Genomic DNA, 18,070 nt, shown 5'->3' with positions numbered 1-18,070 from the left:
TTTTTTTTTTTGAGACGGAGTCTCACTCTGTCACCCTGGCTGGCGTGCAGTCGTGCAATCTCGGCTCCCTGCAACCTCCACCTCCCAGGTTCAAGCAATTCTCCTACGTCAGCCTCCTGAGTAGCTGGGATTATAGGCACCTGCCACCATGCCCGGCTAATTTTTGTATTATTAGTAGAGATGGGGTTTTGCCATGTTGACCAGGCTGGTCTTGAATGCTTGACCTCAAGTGATCCGCTCACCTCAGCCTCCCAAAGCACTGGGATTACAGGCATGAATCACTGCACCCGGCTTATTTCTTCTTTTAAATGTTTGCTTTACCAGTGAAGGTATCTGATTCTTGGCCCTTTTTTTTTGGTGACAGAGTCTCGCTCTGTCGCCCAGGCTAGAGTGCAGTGGCGTGATCTCGGCTCACTGCAAGCTCCACCTCCCAGGTTCACGCCATTCTTCTGCCTCAGCCCAGGTGCCGCCACCACGCCTGGCTAATTTTTTGTTTTGTTTTGTTTTGTTTTTTTAGTAGAGATGGGGTTTCACCATGGTAGCCAGGATGGTCTGGAACTCCTGACCTCATGATCCGCCCGCCTCGGCCTCCCAAAGTGCTGGGATTACAGGCGTGAGATACTGTGCCCAGCCTCTTGGCCTTTTTTTGTTGGAAGGTTTTTTCGAATCCTGATTTGATTTACTTGTCTATTCAGATTTTCTATTTCTTCTTGTGTTTTGATAGTTTGTGTTTCTAGGAATTTGTTCACTTCATCTATCTAATTTGTTGGGGCACAGTTTATTGTATTTTCTTATGGTCCTTTTAACTTATGTCTTATTTTCAGTCATTAGTTACAGCCCCTCCTTCATTTCTGATTTTAGTAATTGAGTCTTCTCTCATTTTTTTCTTAGTTTAACTAAAAGGTTTGTCACTTTTGTTGATCTTTTCAAAGAACCAACTTTTGGTTTCATAGGTTTTTCTCCATTGTATTTATAGTCCTCATTTTCTTATCTCCACTCTAAACTTTACTATTTTTTTCTTTCTGTTAGCTTTGGATTTAGTTTGATCTTCTTTTTCTAGCTCACTAAGGTGTACGCTTAGGTTATTGGTTTTAGATCTTTCTTTTTTGTTTGTTTGTTTGTTTCTGAGATGGAGTCTCGCTCTGTCACTCTGGCTGGAGTGCAGTGGCGTGATCTTGTCTCACTGCAACCTCTACTGCCCGGGTTCAAGCGGTTCTCCTGCCCCAGCCTCCTGAGTAGCTGGGATTACAGGTGGGCGCCCCCACGCCCAGCTAATTTTTGTATTTTTAGTAGAGACGGGGTTTCACCATGTTGGCCAGGCTGGTCTCTAGCTGCTGACCTTGTGATCCGCCCACCTCAGCCTCCCAAAGTGCTGGGATTACAGACGTGAGCCACCACACCAGCCTCTTTCTTTTTTAAAAAAAAAAATAAATAAATGATTGTTATATATATTAACTGATAGATTGGCTTTGTCAGTAATCTATAATAAACTTCTCTTCAAACCCTACTTTCAGAAATACAGTTTCCTTAAAAATAACAAAACTGTGTATAGCAAAGAGTTTTTTTTGTTTTTTGTTTTTTCCCTTTGAGACAGAGTCTTGCTCTTTTGTCCAGGCTGGAGTGCAGTGGCACAATCTGGGCTTACTGCAACCTCTGCCTACCAGGTTCAAGTGAGTCTCCTGCCTCAGCCTCCCGAGTAGCTGAGATTATAGGTGCCCACCACCACGCCTGGCTAATTTTTATATTTTTAGTAGAGACGGGGTTTTGCCATGTTGGCCAGGCTCATCTCGCACTCCTGGCCTCAGATGATCCACTTGTCTCTGCCTCCCAGAGTGCTGGGATTACAGGTGTGAGCCACCGTGACTGACGTAGCAAGAATGTTTGTACATTGATTATCTAAACATTAAAAATAATAACACAAGCACACCCAGTTCTCCTTGTATAGATTTATGTACCATAACAGTTTCTGCTCCTTCCCTCTCTCCTTGCCCACAAGAACTTTCAGCCTTCCTCCATCACTTGGGAGCCACAGGAAACTGAAGGGTAATTTCCTAGGGGTCTCCACCTAGTCTCAGTGTGCCACCATCTCTTCCATTCTTCTTGTGTGATGGCGGGTCACATCTGCCAGTCTACCACCTTCTTAAAATTCTAGAAGAGAAGCAGAGCAGAAGTTCATGTTGCTCTTAGATCTCCAGACATAAAATTCCTATCACCCACACCCACCGAGATTAGGGGTTGGGGGCCGAGTACATGGCCCTTATATTCTTCCTAACTCCCTCTCACTTCCTTGTATTCTTCTTGACTTGAAGGATTTTTTCAGATGAAGAGTTGCACAGGGCGAGGTATGGGGGAAGGGGCATGGAGCTTCCAGGCCTTCCCTGGGCACACCACCCTCCAGGAACCTCCATGAATTCCGCTGTCCGGAACCTCTTTCTTCATTCATTCTTTTTTTTTTTTGAGGCAGAGTCTCCCTCTGTCGCCCAGGCTGGAGTGCTGTGGCACTATCTCGGCTCATTGCAACCTCTACCTCCCGGGTTCAAGTGATTCTCCTGCCTCAGTCTCCCGAGTAGCTGAGACTACAGGCGCCTGCCACCACGCCCTGCTAATTTTTTTGGTTTTAGTAGAGACGAGGTTTCACCAAGTTGGCCAGACTGATCTTGAACTCCTGACCTCAGATGATCCACCTGCCTCAGCCTCCCAAAGTGCTAGGATTACAGGCGTGAGCCACCATGCCCACCCCATGCCCAGCTAATTTTTGTATTTTTAGTAGAGATGGGATTTCACCATGCTGGCTAGGCTGGTCTCAAACTCCTGACCTCAACTAATCTCCCCACCTCGGCCTCCCAAAGTGCTGGGATTACAGGTGTGAGCCACCACGCCTAGCTCTGTATGACAACATTTTGGTCAGTGATGGACTGCATATTATGACAGTGGTCATTATTAAAATTGTTATAAGATTATAGTACAACATTTTTACTGTACCTTTTATATGTTTAGATACATAAATACTTACTGTGTTACTTTACAGGTTTGTAGCCTGGGAGCAACGGGGTATACAGTTGTCCCTTGAACAACATGGGGGTTGGGACACCAAGCCCTGTGCAGTTGAAAATCTGAATATAGGCCGGGTATGGTGGCTCACATCTGTAATCCCAGCACTTTGGGAGGCTGAGGTGGGCTGATCACAAGGTCAGGAGTCCGAGACCAGCCTGACCAACATGGTGAAACTCTGTCTCTACTAAAAATACAAAAATTAGCCGGGCGTGGTGGCACATGCCTATAATCCCAGCTACTCAGGAGGCTGAGACAGGAGAATTGCTTGAACTCGGGTGGTGGAGGTTGCAGTGAGCCGAGATCGCGCCACTGCACTCCAGCCCGGGTAACAGAGCAAGACTCCGTCTCAAAAAAAAAAAAAAAAGAAAATCAATATAAATTTTTTTTTTTGAGGTAGGATCTCACTCTGTTTCCCAGGCTGGAGTGCAGTGGTATAATCACAGCTCACTGCAGCCTCAACCTCTTGAGCTCAAGCTATCCTTCCACCTTAGCCTCCCAAGTAGCTGGGACTATAGCCCCGTACCAGCACACCCGGCTAATTCTTTAATTTTTTGTAGAGACAGGGTTTCACCACATTGCCCAGGCTGGGCAAAATTCCTGAGCTCAAGTGGTCTGCCCACCTCAGCCTCTGCATGTAACTTTTGACTCCCCAGAAACTTAACTACTAATAGCCTGCTGTTGACTGGAAGCCTTATTGGTAACATAAACAGTTGATTAACATGCTTTTTGTATGTTATATGTATTATGTACTATATTCTTATAATGAAATAAGCTAGAAGAAAGAAAATATTACCAAGAAAATCATAGAGAAAATTAGCCAGGCTGTGTGGTGTGCACCTATAGCTCTAGCTACTCAGGAGGCTGAGGCAGGAGGAACATTTGAGTCCAGGAATTTGAGGCTGCAGTGAGCTGTGATCATGCCACTGCACTCCAGCCTGGATGACAGAGGGTCCAAACAGAGCATCCAGACAGACCCTGCCTATTTATTTATTTATTTATTTATTTATTTATTTATTTATTTATTTATTTATTTATTTATTTATTTATTTTTGAGACGGAGTTTCACTCTATTGCCCAGGCTGTAGTGCAATGGCATGATCTCGGCTCACTGTAACCTCCGCCTCCTGAGACCCTGCCTCTTTTAAAAAAAAAAGGGAGGAAGAGAAAATATATTGACTATGAAGCGGACATGGATCATCACAAAGGTCATCTTCATCAATGTTGTGTTGAACAGCTAAGGAGGAAGAAGAGTAGGGGTTGGTCTTGCTGCCAAAGAGGTGGAAGGAGAGACAGGCACTCTGTGTAACTTTATGGGAATATCTCATGATTTCTGCCTGATGACTTTTTCATTTCCCTAAAAATGTTTATATACAGTATTATTCCTTCTTCTACCATTTACACTTAGTTTCAGTGCCCATGTCTCGGGTCCATGTCATAAAAGAAGTCAAAAACAGTCTTGAATAATGAGAATCCTCCTACCAGATTGTCATTTTCTTTTCTGGTGCTGCTGCCGCTTCTCCGGCTTCTTCCTCATCATCTGGCACTCATTCGGAAGCACTCCTTTCCATCCAGCTGTCTTCTGTTAACTTCTCCAGTGTGGTATCTGTTAGCTCTTCTATTTTTAATTAATTAATTATTTTTCGATTTGGAGTCTTGGTCTGTTGCTCAGGCTGGAGTCCAGTGGTGCAATCTCAGCTCACTGCAGCCTCTGCCCCTCTGGTTCAAACGATTCTCATGCCTCAGCCTCCCAAGTAGCTGGGATTACAGGCATGCATCACCATGCCCGGCTAATTTTTTGTATTTTTTGTAGAGATCGGGTTTCACCATGTTGCCCAGGCTGATCTCAAACTCCTGAGTTCAAGTGATCCGCCCACCTCAGCTTCCCAATGTGCTGGGATTACAGGTGTGAGCCACCTCGCCTCACCTATGTTTTGAGACACGGTATCACGCTGTCACCCAGGCTGGAGTGAATTGGCACGATCTTGGCTCACTGCAGCCTCTGCACCCTGGGGTCAAGGGATCCTCCCATCTCAGTCTTCCGAGCAGCTTGGATTACAAGTGTGTGCCATCATGCCTGGCTAATTTTTGTATTTGGTAGAGACAGGGTTTCACCATGTTGCTCAGGCTGGTCTCTTACTCCTGACCTCAAATGATCCATCTGCTTCAGTCTTCCAAAGTACTGGGATTACAGGCGTGAGCCACTTCGCCCGGCCTATTTTTTGTTTTGTTTTGCTTTTTTTTTTTTTGGAGACAGAGTCTCGCACTGTCGCCCGGGCATGTGCCACCACAGCCAGCTAGTTTTGTATTTTTAGTAGACATGCGGTTTCGCCATGTTAGCCAGGCTGCTCTCGAACTCCTGACTTCAGGTGATCCACCTGCCTTGGGCTTCCGAAGTGCTGGGATTATAGGCGTGACTCACTGTGCCCGGCCAGACCTGTTTTTTTTATTTTTTATTTTATTTTTTATAGAGACGAGATTTGTTATGTTGCCCAGGCTGGACTCAAACTCCTGGGCTCAAGTGATCTCCCCGCCTCAGCCTCCCAAGCAGTTGGGACCACAGACATGAGCCACCCACGTCCAGCTTGTTAGTTCTTAAATTTCTCCAAGATCTATCTTGAAATCCCTTACCCTCTACCCTTTTTTGCTGTCTCTACAATCTCTTTCGTGATTTCCTTCATGGGCTCTATTATGAATCCCATGAAGTCATGCACATCTGAAGACAGTTTTCTCTAGCAGGAATTTATTGTTTCAGGCTTGATGGCCTCTTCTGTATTGTAACCCTTCCAGACTTTCATAATGTTCGCTCTGCTGAGGTTCTTTTCCGTAGCTTTGATAATCCTTTCCATAGAGTACGTGTGTAATGAGCCTTGAGGGTTTTTACGACCCCCCGATCTAGAGGCTGAAGTAGAGACCTTGTTTGGAGGCAGTAGACCACTTTGATGCCTTCAGTGTTAAACTCATGAAGTTCTGGGTGGCCAGGGGCATTGTCCAATATCAAAAGAACTTTAACAAGCAGTCACTAGCAAGGTACTTCCTGATTTCAAGGGCAAACCAATCTAGAAAAAGAATTTTTGTTGTCCAGGCCTTTTTACCTCCTGCCTTGGCCTCTCAAAGTGTTGGGATTACAGGCGTGAGCCACCATGGCTGTCCTGCCCTGGCCTTCTTGTTGTATAACCAGAAGACGGGCAGCTGGTGTTTATCTTTTCCCTTCAAGACTCGGGTTAGCAGCTTCATAGATAAGGGCAGCCCTGATCATAAACCCAACTGCATTTGCACAAAACAGTAGCGTTATCCTGCCTTAAATTCTGGTGCTCGGCTGGGTACGATGGCTCATGCCTGTAATCCCAGCACTTTGGGAGGCCAAGGTGGGCGGATCGCTTGAGGCCTGGATTGAGACCAGCCTGGGCAACATGAGAAAACCCTGTCTCTACAAAAAAAACACAAAAATTAGCCGGGTATAGTGGTGTTCACTTGTAGTCCCAGCTACTTGGAAGGCTGAGGCGAGAGGTTCACTTGAGCCTGGGAGATTGAGACTGCAGTGAGCCATGTTCACGCCACTGCACTCCAGCCTGGACAAAAAAATGAGAACCTGTCTCCAGACAAACAGAAATAAATAAATGAATTCTGGTGTTTGCTCCTCTTCCTTACTAATGTCTTTTTTGGCTCCTCCACCCCAATAGGGCACTTATGTCTGCATTAAAAAACCTGTTTGAGGCCGGGTACAGTGGCTCATGCCTGTGATCCTAGAACTTTGGGAGGCCAGTGTGGGTGGATCACTTGAGGTCAGGAGTTTGAAACCAGCCTGGCCAACATGGTGAAACCCCATATCTACTAAAAATAAAAAAAATTAGCCATGTGTAGTGGCAGGCTCGTGTAATCCCAGATACGTGGGAGGCTGAGGCAGGAGAATTGCTTTAACCCAGGAGGCGGAGGTTGCAGTGAGCCAGGATTGCTCCACTGCACTCCATCCTGGGCGACAGAGCAAGACTCCATCTCAGAACAAACCTGTTTGAGGCCGGGTGTGGTGGCTCACGCCTGTAATCCCAGCACTTTGGGAGGCCGAGGCGGGTGGATCACAAGGTCAGGAGATCGAGACCATCCTGGCTAACACGGTGAAACCCCGTCTCTACTAAAAATACAAAAAGTGAGCCAGGCACGGTGGCAGGCGCCTGTAGTCCCAGCTACTCAGGAGGCTGAGGCAGGAGAATAGCGTGAACCCGGGAGGCAGAGGTAGCAGTGAGCCAAGATCGTACCACTGCAGTCCGGCCTGGGCGAAAGAGCAAGACTCCATCTCAAAAAAACAAACAAACCTGTTTGAGCACATGCATATCTTTCCTTCTCAATGATTTTCTTAATGGCATCTGGGAACTCATCTGCCACTTCTAGGTGGGCAGAAGCTGTTGTTCCTGTTACCTTGACATCTTTTTAAAGCCAAACCTCTTTCTAAACCTATCAAACCATCCTTTGCTGCCATTACATTCTCCAGCTTTCGCTCCTTCGCCTTGCTTTTGTTCTAAATTGTCATATAGTGACTTTGCTTTTTTCTTGAATCATATTAAACCCTGTAGGTGTGTCATTCTGATAGCAGTCCTATAGACATAAAAACTGCATTTTCAAAATGAGATAAGAAGTTACTTCACAGAAAGTGCAAGGTTTTCACGCCTGTTGACATAGCTGCAATAACAGCTTCATGAATTTCCTCCCCCTCTTCTTTTTTTTTTTTTTTTTAACAATGGTCCTTATGCTGGATTCATTTATCTTGAAATGGTAGGCAACTGCAGTTGCAGACCTCAATCTATGGTACATATCAAACAATTCAGCTTTTTCTTGTAATGTCTTGACTTTTCTCTGCTTCTTGGGAGCACTTCCGCCATCACTAGTGGCACTTTTTTTTTGAGATGGAGTCTTGCTCTGTCGCCCAGGTTGGAGTGCAATGGCACACTCTAGGCTCACTGCAACCTCCATTTCCGGGGTTCAAGTGATTCTCCTGCCTCAGCCTCCCGAGTAACTGGGACTAGAGGCACTTGACTAGTGGCACTTTTTATGAGACCCATGATATTCAAGGTTTACTATATTGCACTAAACCTGAAAAATTCTTGAGAACCCTGAGAGATGTCTCTTTACCGCAATATACAATTTACTAAAGGGACAAATAGCTCTTGCAGAGATGATTAGCGTCACGTGATGTTTTAAGCAGATATTCTCAACACTTGAGCTCATTACAATAGCAACAGGAGGTTACAAAATGATTGCAGTAGTACAGTGTGCACTACAGCTAATGTTATGCAGTTAAGATTTAATCTGCTGGGTGCAGTGGCTCTCGCCTGTAATCCCAGCACTTTGGGAGGCCGAGGCGGGCAGATCACAAGGTTGGAGTTCGAGACCAGCCTGGCCAATATGGTGAAACCCTGTCTCTACAAAAATACAAAATTGGCCGGATGTGGTGGCTCACGCCTGTAATCCCAACACTTTGGGAGGCCGAAGTGGGCGGATCAATGAAGTCAGGAGTTCGAGACCAGCCTGGCCAGTATGGTGAAACCCGTCTCTACTGAAAATACAAAAATTAGCTGGGTGTGGTGGCGTGCGCCTGTAGTCCCAGCTACTCGGGAGGCTGAGGCAGGAGAATCTCTTGAACCCAGGAGGCGGAGGTTGCAGTGAGCCGAAGTCACACCACTGCATTCTAGCCTGGATGACAGAGTGAGACTCTGTCTCAAAAAAGGAAAAAAAAACAAAAAAACTAGCTGGGCGTGGTGGCAGGTGCCTGTAGTCCCAACTACTCAGGAGGCTGAGGCAGGAGAATTTGTTTGAACCCGGGAGGCAGAGGTTGCAGTGAGCTGAGATTGTGCCATTACACTCCAGCGTGGGTGACAGAGCAAGACTCCATATCCAAAAAAAAAAAAAAAGATTTAATCTACCATCTTTATGTTTGTTTACATTTCTCTTGACTGCAAAACACATTATGTATAGTCTGTGTGCATAAGTTTTGATAAAGTTTAACTTTCTGCAATGTGTATATGTTTTATGGTAGTAAGTGATAAAACAGACTAGCATCTACATATATCTTATACATTGATTGACACACCTTTTTTTTTTTTGAGACGGAGTCTCACTCTGTCACCCACGCTGGAGTGTAGTAGTGCAATCTCGGCTCACTGCAAGCTCCACCTCCCAGGTTCATGCCATTCTCCTTCCTCAGCCTGAGTAGCTGGGACAACAGGTGCCCGCCACCATGCCTGGCTAATTTTTTGTATTTTTAGTAGAGACGGGGTTTCACCATGTTAGCCAGGATGGTCTCGATCTTCTGACCTCATGATCCACCCACCTTGGCCTCCCAAAGTTCTGGGATTACAGGCATGAGCCACCGTGCCCGACCACACCTAACTTTTTCTTGATTTTTTTTTTTTTTTTCAGTATTTCTAGGCTACGTGGTTCATCTGACTTTTTTCGAATCGTTGCAAATCTCCAAAAATTTTTTCAATATATTCATTGATAAAAATCAGCATATTAAGTGGACCTGTGTAGTTCAAACCCATGTAGTTCAAGGTCAACTGTAATATCTAGTGTAGGTGTGCAGTAGGCGGTAGCATCTAGGTTTGTGGAGGTACAATCTGTGATGCTCACGCATTGGCAACAGCACCTAATGATGCATTTCCAGAATGGTCCCCTCCATGAAGTGATTCCTGACTGTATTTGTGTCTTTGGGTCTGAATTGAGTCTCATTTTTTTTTTTTTAACATAAATAGAGATGGGGTCCTGTTATGTTGCCTAGGCTAGTCTCAAACTCCTGGGCTCAAGCCATCCTCCCACCTCAGTCTTCCAAAGTGCTGGGATTCCAGGCATGAGCCACCACTCCCGGCCAGTACTTGGATTCCTTCTTGTCATAGAAAGTTCAGGAGGCCGCGCATGGTGGCTCGCGCCTGTAATCCCAGCACTTTGGGAGGCCAAGGTGGGCAGATCACCTGAGGTCAGGAGTTCAAGACCAGCCTGACTAATATGGTGAAATTCCGTCTCTACTAAAAATACAAAAATTAGCTGGATATGGTGTCATGTGTCTGTAGTCCCAGCTACTTGGGAGGCTGAGGCAGGAGAATTGCCTGATCCTGGGAGGCGGAGGTTGCAGTGAGCCAAGATCGCACCACTGCACTCCAGCCTGAGTGACAGAGCAAGATTCCATCTTGGGAAAAATGAAAGTTCAACAGACGGACAACGATAAGCACAATAATTACCACAGTTTTGCACAATCACCTTTTCTTTTTCTTTTTTTTTTTTTTTTTTTGAGACGGAGTCTCACTGTCCCCCAGGCTGGAGTGCAGTGGCGCGATCTCGGCTCACTGCAGGCTCTGCCCCCTGGGGTTCACGCCATTCTCCTGCCTCAGCCTCCCGTGTAGCTGGGATTACAAGCACCCGCCACCTCGCCCAGCTAATGTTTTGTATTTTTAGTAGAGACGGGGTTTCACCGTGTTAGCCAGGATGGTCTCGATCTCCTGACCTCGTGATCCACCCTCCTCCGCCTCCCAAAGTGTTGGGATTTCAGGCGTGAGCCACCGCGCCTGGCCACAGTTACCTTTTCACCTCTCCCTTCTTAGCAGGAATTTCGGGGAGGGCCAGCCTATGGCCTGGTCTCCCATTTTCTTACCAAACCTACAAGGGTTGGGGAGTGGTCTCTTGTCATTGCATTCTGCAGATGATAATCAGTGACTGACACCCACTATCTCGTGTCATATGGCGCCCCACTATGCAGCAATGCAGCCTACACTGTGAGCAGAAACATCACCCCCTCACTCCACCTTCACCGGTCCTCGACACACAGGTGCATGGAGGAGTCTGACGTGCTCTGTTGTGTGGTGGCGCCATCACCTGTGTTTGCAAGATGAGGGACAGGACCCCAAAAGGGAAGGCGGCAGCCTTCCCAGGTCAGGTGGCCAGCCTCTTGGACCTGCTCGTCCAACTCAGGGACGGTTGCTTTCTCAGTGCCTCCCTGGCCCCAAGGGCCTCAGAGATTCTAGGTCAAGGAGAAAAGCTACTGAATGAAGATTCTTATGCTTAGCAGGGCTGTAACCAGCAACTGCAGCCAGGGTGGAGGGTACCTAGGATTGGTTTGTCACTCAAGTGCCGAACCCTAGTGCTTAGATCTGAGTGCTTCAACGCTCACACACCCCAGCTCTGAGATACCCAGCGGGTGAAGAAGCCGCCCTGTGGCTTAGTTGGACAGAACAGGCTCCAAAGTCTGAGGCCCAGGTTCAAGTCCCACTGATCCATGTCCTCAGGGAGCATGGCAGCCCTCACCCGCCCGCTCATGTGGTGGAGTGGGCCTGGGGGAAAGGGACTGTGGGCATGCTCTAAGGCAATCAACCAGATGCTCAGACTTCGGCTCCTGCGTCTCCCCGACAAGGCTCTCCCATGTCCCTCAGTGCCCTGTAAACCAAGGAAGGACTAAGAGTGCAAATGTGGGCCATTCTTAGCAGCAAAGCCCGAGTGTTGATGAGCTGGAAGGACCCAAGTCTTTTCCCTTCCCAGAGGGCCCGCTGCAGCCCTCTGCTCACCTTCTCCCCCGGGAAGCACCGCACTGCCCGAGGGGTGGTGGTTTCTGCCGCCCGGATGGGGCTGTTGCAGCATCTTTCTGTGTGTCAGTGTTACTGGAGCCTGCCAAGTTCCACAGCTGATGCCAAATTAAATGTCAGCTGCTCTGAGGATGGTTGGCTGCCTCCCCTGAAGGAGCTAAGGGAGTCGCACAGCTGAGTCTTATGCCAGACTCTGAATCTGTGCGCGCTTACACATGGTGTCTGTTAGCAACGGGGCTGCCTTCTGAGAGCCTGTTTGTGAGTGCGCCCATGCATACTGCCCACATGCCGTCTCAGCTCTCTTGTCTCCGGCTCTGCAAATTCCTGCCCTGTCACTCATTAGCCGTGTGACCCTGAGTGAGTCCCGGAACCTCTGATTCTTGGTGTCCACATGTGCAATGTGGTGGTGCGTAGAGCCTGGCTGGAGAGGTCACAAGGACGTAAGATGTGGGGGTGCACATGTCAGCACACAGCGGGGGCCCAAGGCCCTCACATACCTTGTGGCACTGACAGTCGTGATGTGAGGGCCCCGTGTGCCTGGAGTGTCATGAAGGCGTGAGACTCATAGCACACCCCAGCGCAAGAGCGAGATCGGGGTGCACCTGTCAGGCTCTGACTACCCTGTGTCTTTGGTTTCCAGTTCAGGACCTCAAGGGGCTCGGCTATGAGAAGGGGAAGCCTGTGGGTCTAGTGGGCGTCACAGAGCTGTCGGACGCCCAGAAGAAGCAGCTGAAGGAGCAGCAGGAGGTAAGACTGCGGGGACAAGGGGATGGGGACATGGTCGGTGCCCATAAAGTGTCATCCTCTACCTCCGGGTGCAGCAGTCACAGGGGTTCATGTGCTTCGCCAAGCTCCTGCGTTCAGGTGGAACCCATGGCCAGCAGGGAGGCTTCCAGGCAGGCAGGTCCCCCTGCCCCAGTAGGTGGCATGCCACCCCCCACTGCACCTGAGTGGCCTCTCAGGCTGCCTGGGAGACCACTGGCCCTTGGGGCGGCCCCAGTGGTCTGTGATCCTGGCCTGAGCTTTGTGGCTGCTTCTCACCGTGCTCCAGGGCTGGTTCCCATGGGATAGTCTACGTTGATGTTCTCTGTCCGCAGTCCTCTGTCGTGTCTGTTGAGGCCTCCCAGTTGGAGTTGGGCAGTGTCAAGTGTTGGCACCCCTGAGGAGCTGCAGGCGCCTGCCTGTCATTCCCTGGGGTCAGCTCACTCTGACCCCTCCTCCAGGCCCGCAGCCCCGTCACATCACCCTCGACCCTCCCAGGGGTCAGGACCCTGAGTTATCCTCATTCAGTGGCCAAGAGGTCCTCCGTGCTCCACACCAGGATTTAGAGAACCCAGGGCAGTACTCAGTACTTGCTAGAGTCCTTGCTTCAGTCCTGCCAGGGGTCCAGATGAGCCAGGTTCCAGTGGGGGCACGCCCAGCACTGGAGGTGGGGAGCAGGGCGGGGCTCCGGCAGGCCACGGCGCAGTGCCCTGGCTCACTGGCGAGTGCGCCCCGCAGATGCAGCAGATGTACGACATGATCATGCAGCACAAGCGGGCCATGCAGGACATGCAGCTGCTGTGGGAAAAGGCGGTGCAGCAGCACCAGCACGGCTATGACAGCGACGAGGAGGTGGACAGCGAGCTGGGCACCTGGGAGCACCAGCTGCGGCGCATGGAGATGGACAAGACCAGGGGTATGCAGGGCAGTGGGTTGGGCCGGGCTGGGCTGGGCGTGGCCCTCCTCACCTGCCCTGGAAGGTTACCTGGATGCGCCACATGTGGTCTTGAGCTGCCAACCTGGTTCAGCCCCCAGCCTGCCTCCTGTGGCTGTGAGGCCTGGAGTGAGAGGCTCAGTCTCTCTGGGGCCTAGTTTTCTCTGTGGTGAAAAGGAGCGGTCCTGACATCGTGAGGGTGGAGAGCTGCACAGGGTTCACTGAATGCTGGGCTGCCTCGCCGGGCAGGGGCTCGGGCTGGGGTCATGGCCCAGCCACCTCCTTCCCTGGGAGCCCCAGGCTCCCACTGAGCCTCATGCCTGTGCCCTGGGAGCCACCAGGCCTGCTCCCCTCCTTCCTGCTTCTCCCTCTTCTCACGTTTCTGCTTCTCTGAGCAGAATGGGCCGAGCAGCTGACAAAGATGGGCCGGGGCAAGCACTTCATCGGAGACTTCCTGCCTCCAGACGAGCTGGAAAAGTTTATGGAGACCTTCAAGGCCCTGAAGGTGAGCCAGGAGAGGCCCCAGCTCCAGCCTCTGCCGCGTGCCAGCGCCTCCTGTAGCTGCCTCACCCTGCAGGCGCCCAAAGTAGCCTGGCTACCCTCTTGATCACAGCAGGAGCCAGGCCCTTTCACTGCAGGAGGAATCTGTTAATGACAGGCGCCGTCTGTATAGGGAATTAGCAAACAGCAGCTCAGCTGCTGCCTCAGAAACATTTCCTGGGGCTGTGGGGGAAATTCTGCTTCCAGTGGAGCCGATTTAGTGCAGTTTACAGGCAAAGTGTTTCTCGGGCAGAAGTCCCCACGGACTGGCCTCTCCAGAACCAGAGTTTAACATTCTGCCTCTGCTGCTGTTGGGCTCCTGAGGGGAGAGAGCTGACATGGCACGTCCCCCATTATCTTTTTGAGGTTTTTTTTATAAAACTGTTCAGGGCCTGATAACCTCATTAGCGAGGTGGTAACCTTGTCGTCCATCTCTTATTAGTACCTTGTACAACAAATTGCTCTCAGGACATGAACACAGGGCTTCTCTTTGCCAGTGAACCATTGCTTTATCCCAGATGGATAAGGCCTGTGTAACTCATCCTCTTGCCCTTTTGACTTGGCCACCAGGGGTGCACAGTTTGGCACTAAGGCCCCGGGGACCCTGAGAAGCAGGAGGAGCTTGGTCTGTTTGTTCTCAAGGAGTCTGATCTGGTGCAAGGGAGGCAGATGGGCCGCTGGTCCCAGCACTGATTGAAACCAAAGGCAGAAGGTTGGATTTGGGGGCCGCCACAGCCCCGGCCCTGGTGGGTGACAGCTGCCTCCTCACCTTGCAGGAGGGCCGCGAGCCTGACTACTCAGAGTACAAGGAGTTCAAGCTGACTGTGGAGAACATTGGCTACCAGATGCTGATGAAGATGGGCTGGAAGGAGGGCGAGGGTCTGGGCTCGGAGGGCCAGGGCATCAAGAACCCAGTGAACAAGTGAGTGTGGCCCTGTGGGAGGGCATGGCCATGAACTTGGGGTCTGTGGCTCCCCTGCCACCTCCCCATTCCCACCCCTTTATGTCATCACTTTTCCCTTGTGGCAAAATGATCACAGCACCCCACTGCATACCCCTTGTCAGGCACAGGCCTGCAGTGCAGGAGGCCATATGGGCTGGGTCCTCCCCAGTCCCAGGACCTCCATCTATCCCCTTGTGAGTATCTCCAGGCCAGGTGGGGTGGGTGAGGGTACAGATGGGTCAAGCCCTGTCTGCCTTGTGAAGGACCTTATTTGAATTCCCCATGAGTGCGAAACCAGTCCCAGAGATGGGCAGGAGCTCTCCCAGGTGTGACCCTGGCCCCGAGTGCCCCCTTCAAGGCTGTCCTTGAGTAACCATCTTGCCATCCCAAGAGCTGCGACAACCTGCACTGTGGGCTCCTCCTTCCTGTGTGGGACCCTGGGGCCTAGGCCCCCCCGGGGTCTCCCCTCCTTGACCATTCAGGTTCAAGCTTCTCTCTGTGCAGATATGTCTCAGCCCAGCCCTGCACTCCCGGGAGGTGCTGCTGAGAGCCCAGCTGTGCCTGGCCCCCCTGCCCAGAGTTCTGGCCCCAGGCCCCTTCTCACTGGCACTGGCCCAGCCCCCTGCTCACATCCTCTTCTCCCTGTAGGGGCACCACCACAGTGGACGGCGCAGGCTTCGGCATTGACCGGCCGGCTGAGCTCTCCAAGGAGGACGACGAGTACGAGGCGTTCCGCAAGAGGATGATGCTGGCCTACCGCTTCCGGCCCAACCCCCTGGTATGCATGCACGGCTGGGCCGCCTTTGCTCAGTCGACAGGAGAGGGTGGTGGTAGGAACAGAAGGCTCCCTTCCTTCCTCAGTCCAGCCAGGCTGGGTCTCACCAGTGAGCCCCCTACCACCCCCCTGCATTCAAGCCCCCACCCGTCCCCCAAGCCTGCCCTGCCACCTCGAGGGTGCAGGCTCAGCTGCCTCCGGAAGGTTCCAGACAGGAGGAACTGCTGTCTTTAGCACTAATCCCCTCCTCCTGTTACCTGTTTTGCCTTCCACAGAACAACCCCAGACGGCCTTACTACTGAGTGTTCTGGAAATACATACTTTCTGAATGACCAACCGTCCCTGGACTGTGGAATGTTCCGGCCTGCATTTCTGCCCACCCCTCCCGTTGTCACGAGTGCTGTGCCGTGTAATAAAGTCCCAGTGCTCATCCACCAGATGCCTGGTCCTGTTGCAGGAAGCCCCTCCTGTTAGCAGCGGGACCAGGCCAGGCACGGGGTGCAAGATGCTGTCTTGGGGCTCTCCTTATTGGTCTGTGGAGTCTCCGTCCCCGCTCAGCCTGGGTTGCACTGGAGGGGAGGAAGAAAGCTGTTCTCAGCATAATAAAGCTGGAAGGCCAGGTGCGGTGTCTCACTCCTGTAATCCTAGCACTTTGGGAGGCCAAGGCGGTTGGATCACTGGAGGTCAGGAGTTTAAGACCAGCCTGGCCAACATGGTGAAATCCTGTCTCTACTAAAAATATAAAATTAGCTGGGCATGGTGGTACATACCTGTAGTCTCAGCTACTTGGGAGGCGGAGGCAGGAGAATCGCTTGAACCTGGGAAGCGGTTGCAGTGAGCCGAGATTGCGCCTTTGCACTCCAGCCTGGGTGAGAGAGCAGGACTCTGTCTCAAGTAATAATAATAATAATAATAATAATAATAAAGCTGGAGACTTGGCCACACCTGGGCTAAAGGAATGTCAGGAACCTCCCAGCCTAGCACTGTGCTGCAGAGGGAGGTTGGGGAGGGGTCTCCAGGCAGGGCCCCGCCTTCTCTCAGACCTGTGGGAACAGGTGGCTTCTGGGCACACCCGTGTGCTCTCCTCCTGGCAGGTGGTGCTGGTGGGGCCCAGCACACAGGTGTTGGCTGTGGCCCTTCAGGTCCCACCAGTGTGGTAGGCACATGAATCCCTGGGGCTTGTGTTGTTAGGCGACAGCCGCATGGATGGATGTGCCATGCCAACATGTCGGGCAGCTCCTAGAAGGAAGGGCCTCAGAGCCAGAGATTTTGAGGCAGGAGGATAGCCCAGGCCACAGTGTGTGCCAAGACCCCCACATCTGCCCCAGGGCCAGAGCCCCACATTTGTGCCTAAGGCACCCTGGGGATCTTGTTAAGCTTGTCAGCTGGTTGGGCGGGGCCCTGGGAATCTGCATTTCCATCTGCCCCCACCCCCCCCACACACACACCCAGTGGGTGCTGCCCAGCTCCTGCAGGCACCAGGGGCTCCCTATTCACATGCTTGGCATGGAGTCGGGCTCCTGGGCCAGCTTGTGTTCACACAGCCATTCAGCAAACACCGGGTGCCAAGTGTGGGGACCAGGTAGACAAGATCTGCCCCAGTCAGCCAGGCTGCTGGGGACGAGGTCTGAGGCTGCTACTGAGAGGAACCAGGGAGCCGTGGTGGGGCGGTCTGCAGAGTGTCTCAGTGGGGTCTGAGACCAGGGAGGTGCCAGAGGCAGTGGCAGAGCCAAGGCTGGGGTGATGCCACCCTTTGTCCCTTCCTGACGCTGTGGCTGAGGCAGAGCAAAGATTAACATTGGTGAGCTTGGCCTGGGTGCCCATGCATGAGGGCTGCCCAGAAGGCAGTGGGCCAGGACCCTGAGCACAGCGGGGTAGTTCTCTGCAGCCAGTGGTTCAGGGAATCCTGGGGCTTGGTCCCAGGCATTCAGCCATCCAAGTCACTTCTCAGTTCTCAGCAACCTGGAGGCTCACCAGGCTCAGGGCATGGACTTTACCCCTTGGCAGGGGTCGAGGCCTCCAAGTGCTGTGTGCGTGTGCAGGTGCATCCTGTACACGGGATAAGGCCAAGCCCCTAGGCTGAGCTGGGCACAGACACCCTGACCTTGTGTGGAGAAGGTGGGGGAAGGGGGGGCAGGCAGGGCTGCCTGGAGGAGGGGATGCTGGGGCCCGCTTACAAGAAGGCTCATTTTGCAGACAGAAAGCAGGCCTGGGGGGTGTTGGCCCTGCTAGAGTTGGGGAAAGTCCAGGGGAACCTGAACTTCACCCATGGGCAGTGGACACCTGGGGAAGGAGGCTGAGTCAGACCTGTGGCCAGAAGACCCTCTCGTGGCCCAGTTCAGGAAGACCTGTGACCCAGTCGGCATCAAGCTAAGAGGCTGCGTGCAGAATGGGGCCTGAGGTAGGGGTAGTGGTTAGAATTTGTGCCAGCTGCAGACTGGGGTCCTGCGGGGCAGGCGTCAGGTGGGCGTGGTTCACCTTGCTGTCTGCAGCATCCACAA

General features: G+C 51.5%; 1 protein-coding gene across 1 annotated transcript in view; it reads left to right on the top strand.

Annotated features, from left to right (window-relative positions):
- Positions 1-16,190, top strand: part of SUGP1 (SURP and G-patch domain containing 1) — a 46,038-nt gene extending 29,848 nt beyond the window's left edge. The window contains exons 9-14 of the mRNA XM_032170213.2: positions 12,256-12,362; positions 13,116-13,293; positions 13,710-13,816; positions 14,628-14,773; positions 15,443-15,572; positions 15,845-16,190. Coding sequence (XP_032026104.1) covers positions 12,256-12,362; positions 13,116-13,293; positions 13,710-13,816; positions 14,628-14,773; positions 15,443-15,572; positions 15,845-15,871 — 695 coding nt within the window. The 3' untranslated portion in view covers positions 15,872-16,190. The remainder of the gene's footprint in view (positions 1-12,255; positions 12,363-13,115; positions 13,294-13,709; positions 13,817-14,627; positions 14,774-15,442; positions 15,573-15,844) is intronic.
- Positions 16,191-18,070: the final 1,880 nt, after the last annotated feature.

Source organism: Hylobates moloch, unplaced genomic scaffold, assembly GCF_009828535.3.
Source record: "Hylobates moloch isolate HMO894 unplaced genomic scaffold, HMol_V3 SCAFFOLD_12, whole genome shotgun sequence".
NCBI lineage: Eukaryota > Metazoa > Chordata > Mammalia > Primates > Hylobatidae > Hylobates > Hylobates moloch.
Note: the sequence above shows the minus strand (reverse complement) of the source record. Positions and strands in the feature narration are given on the sequence as shown.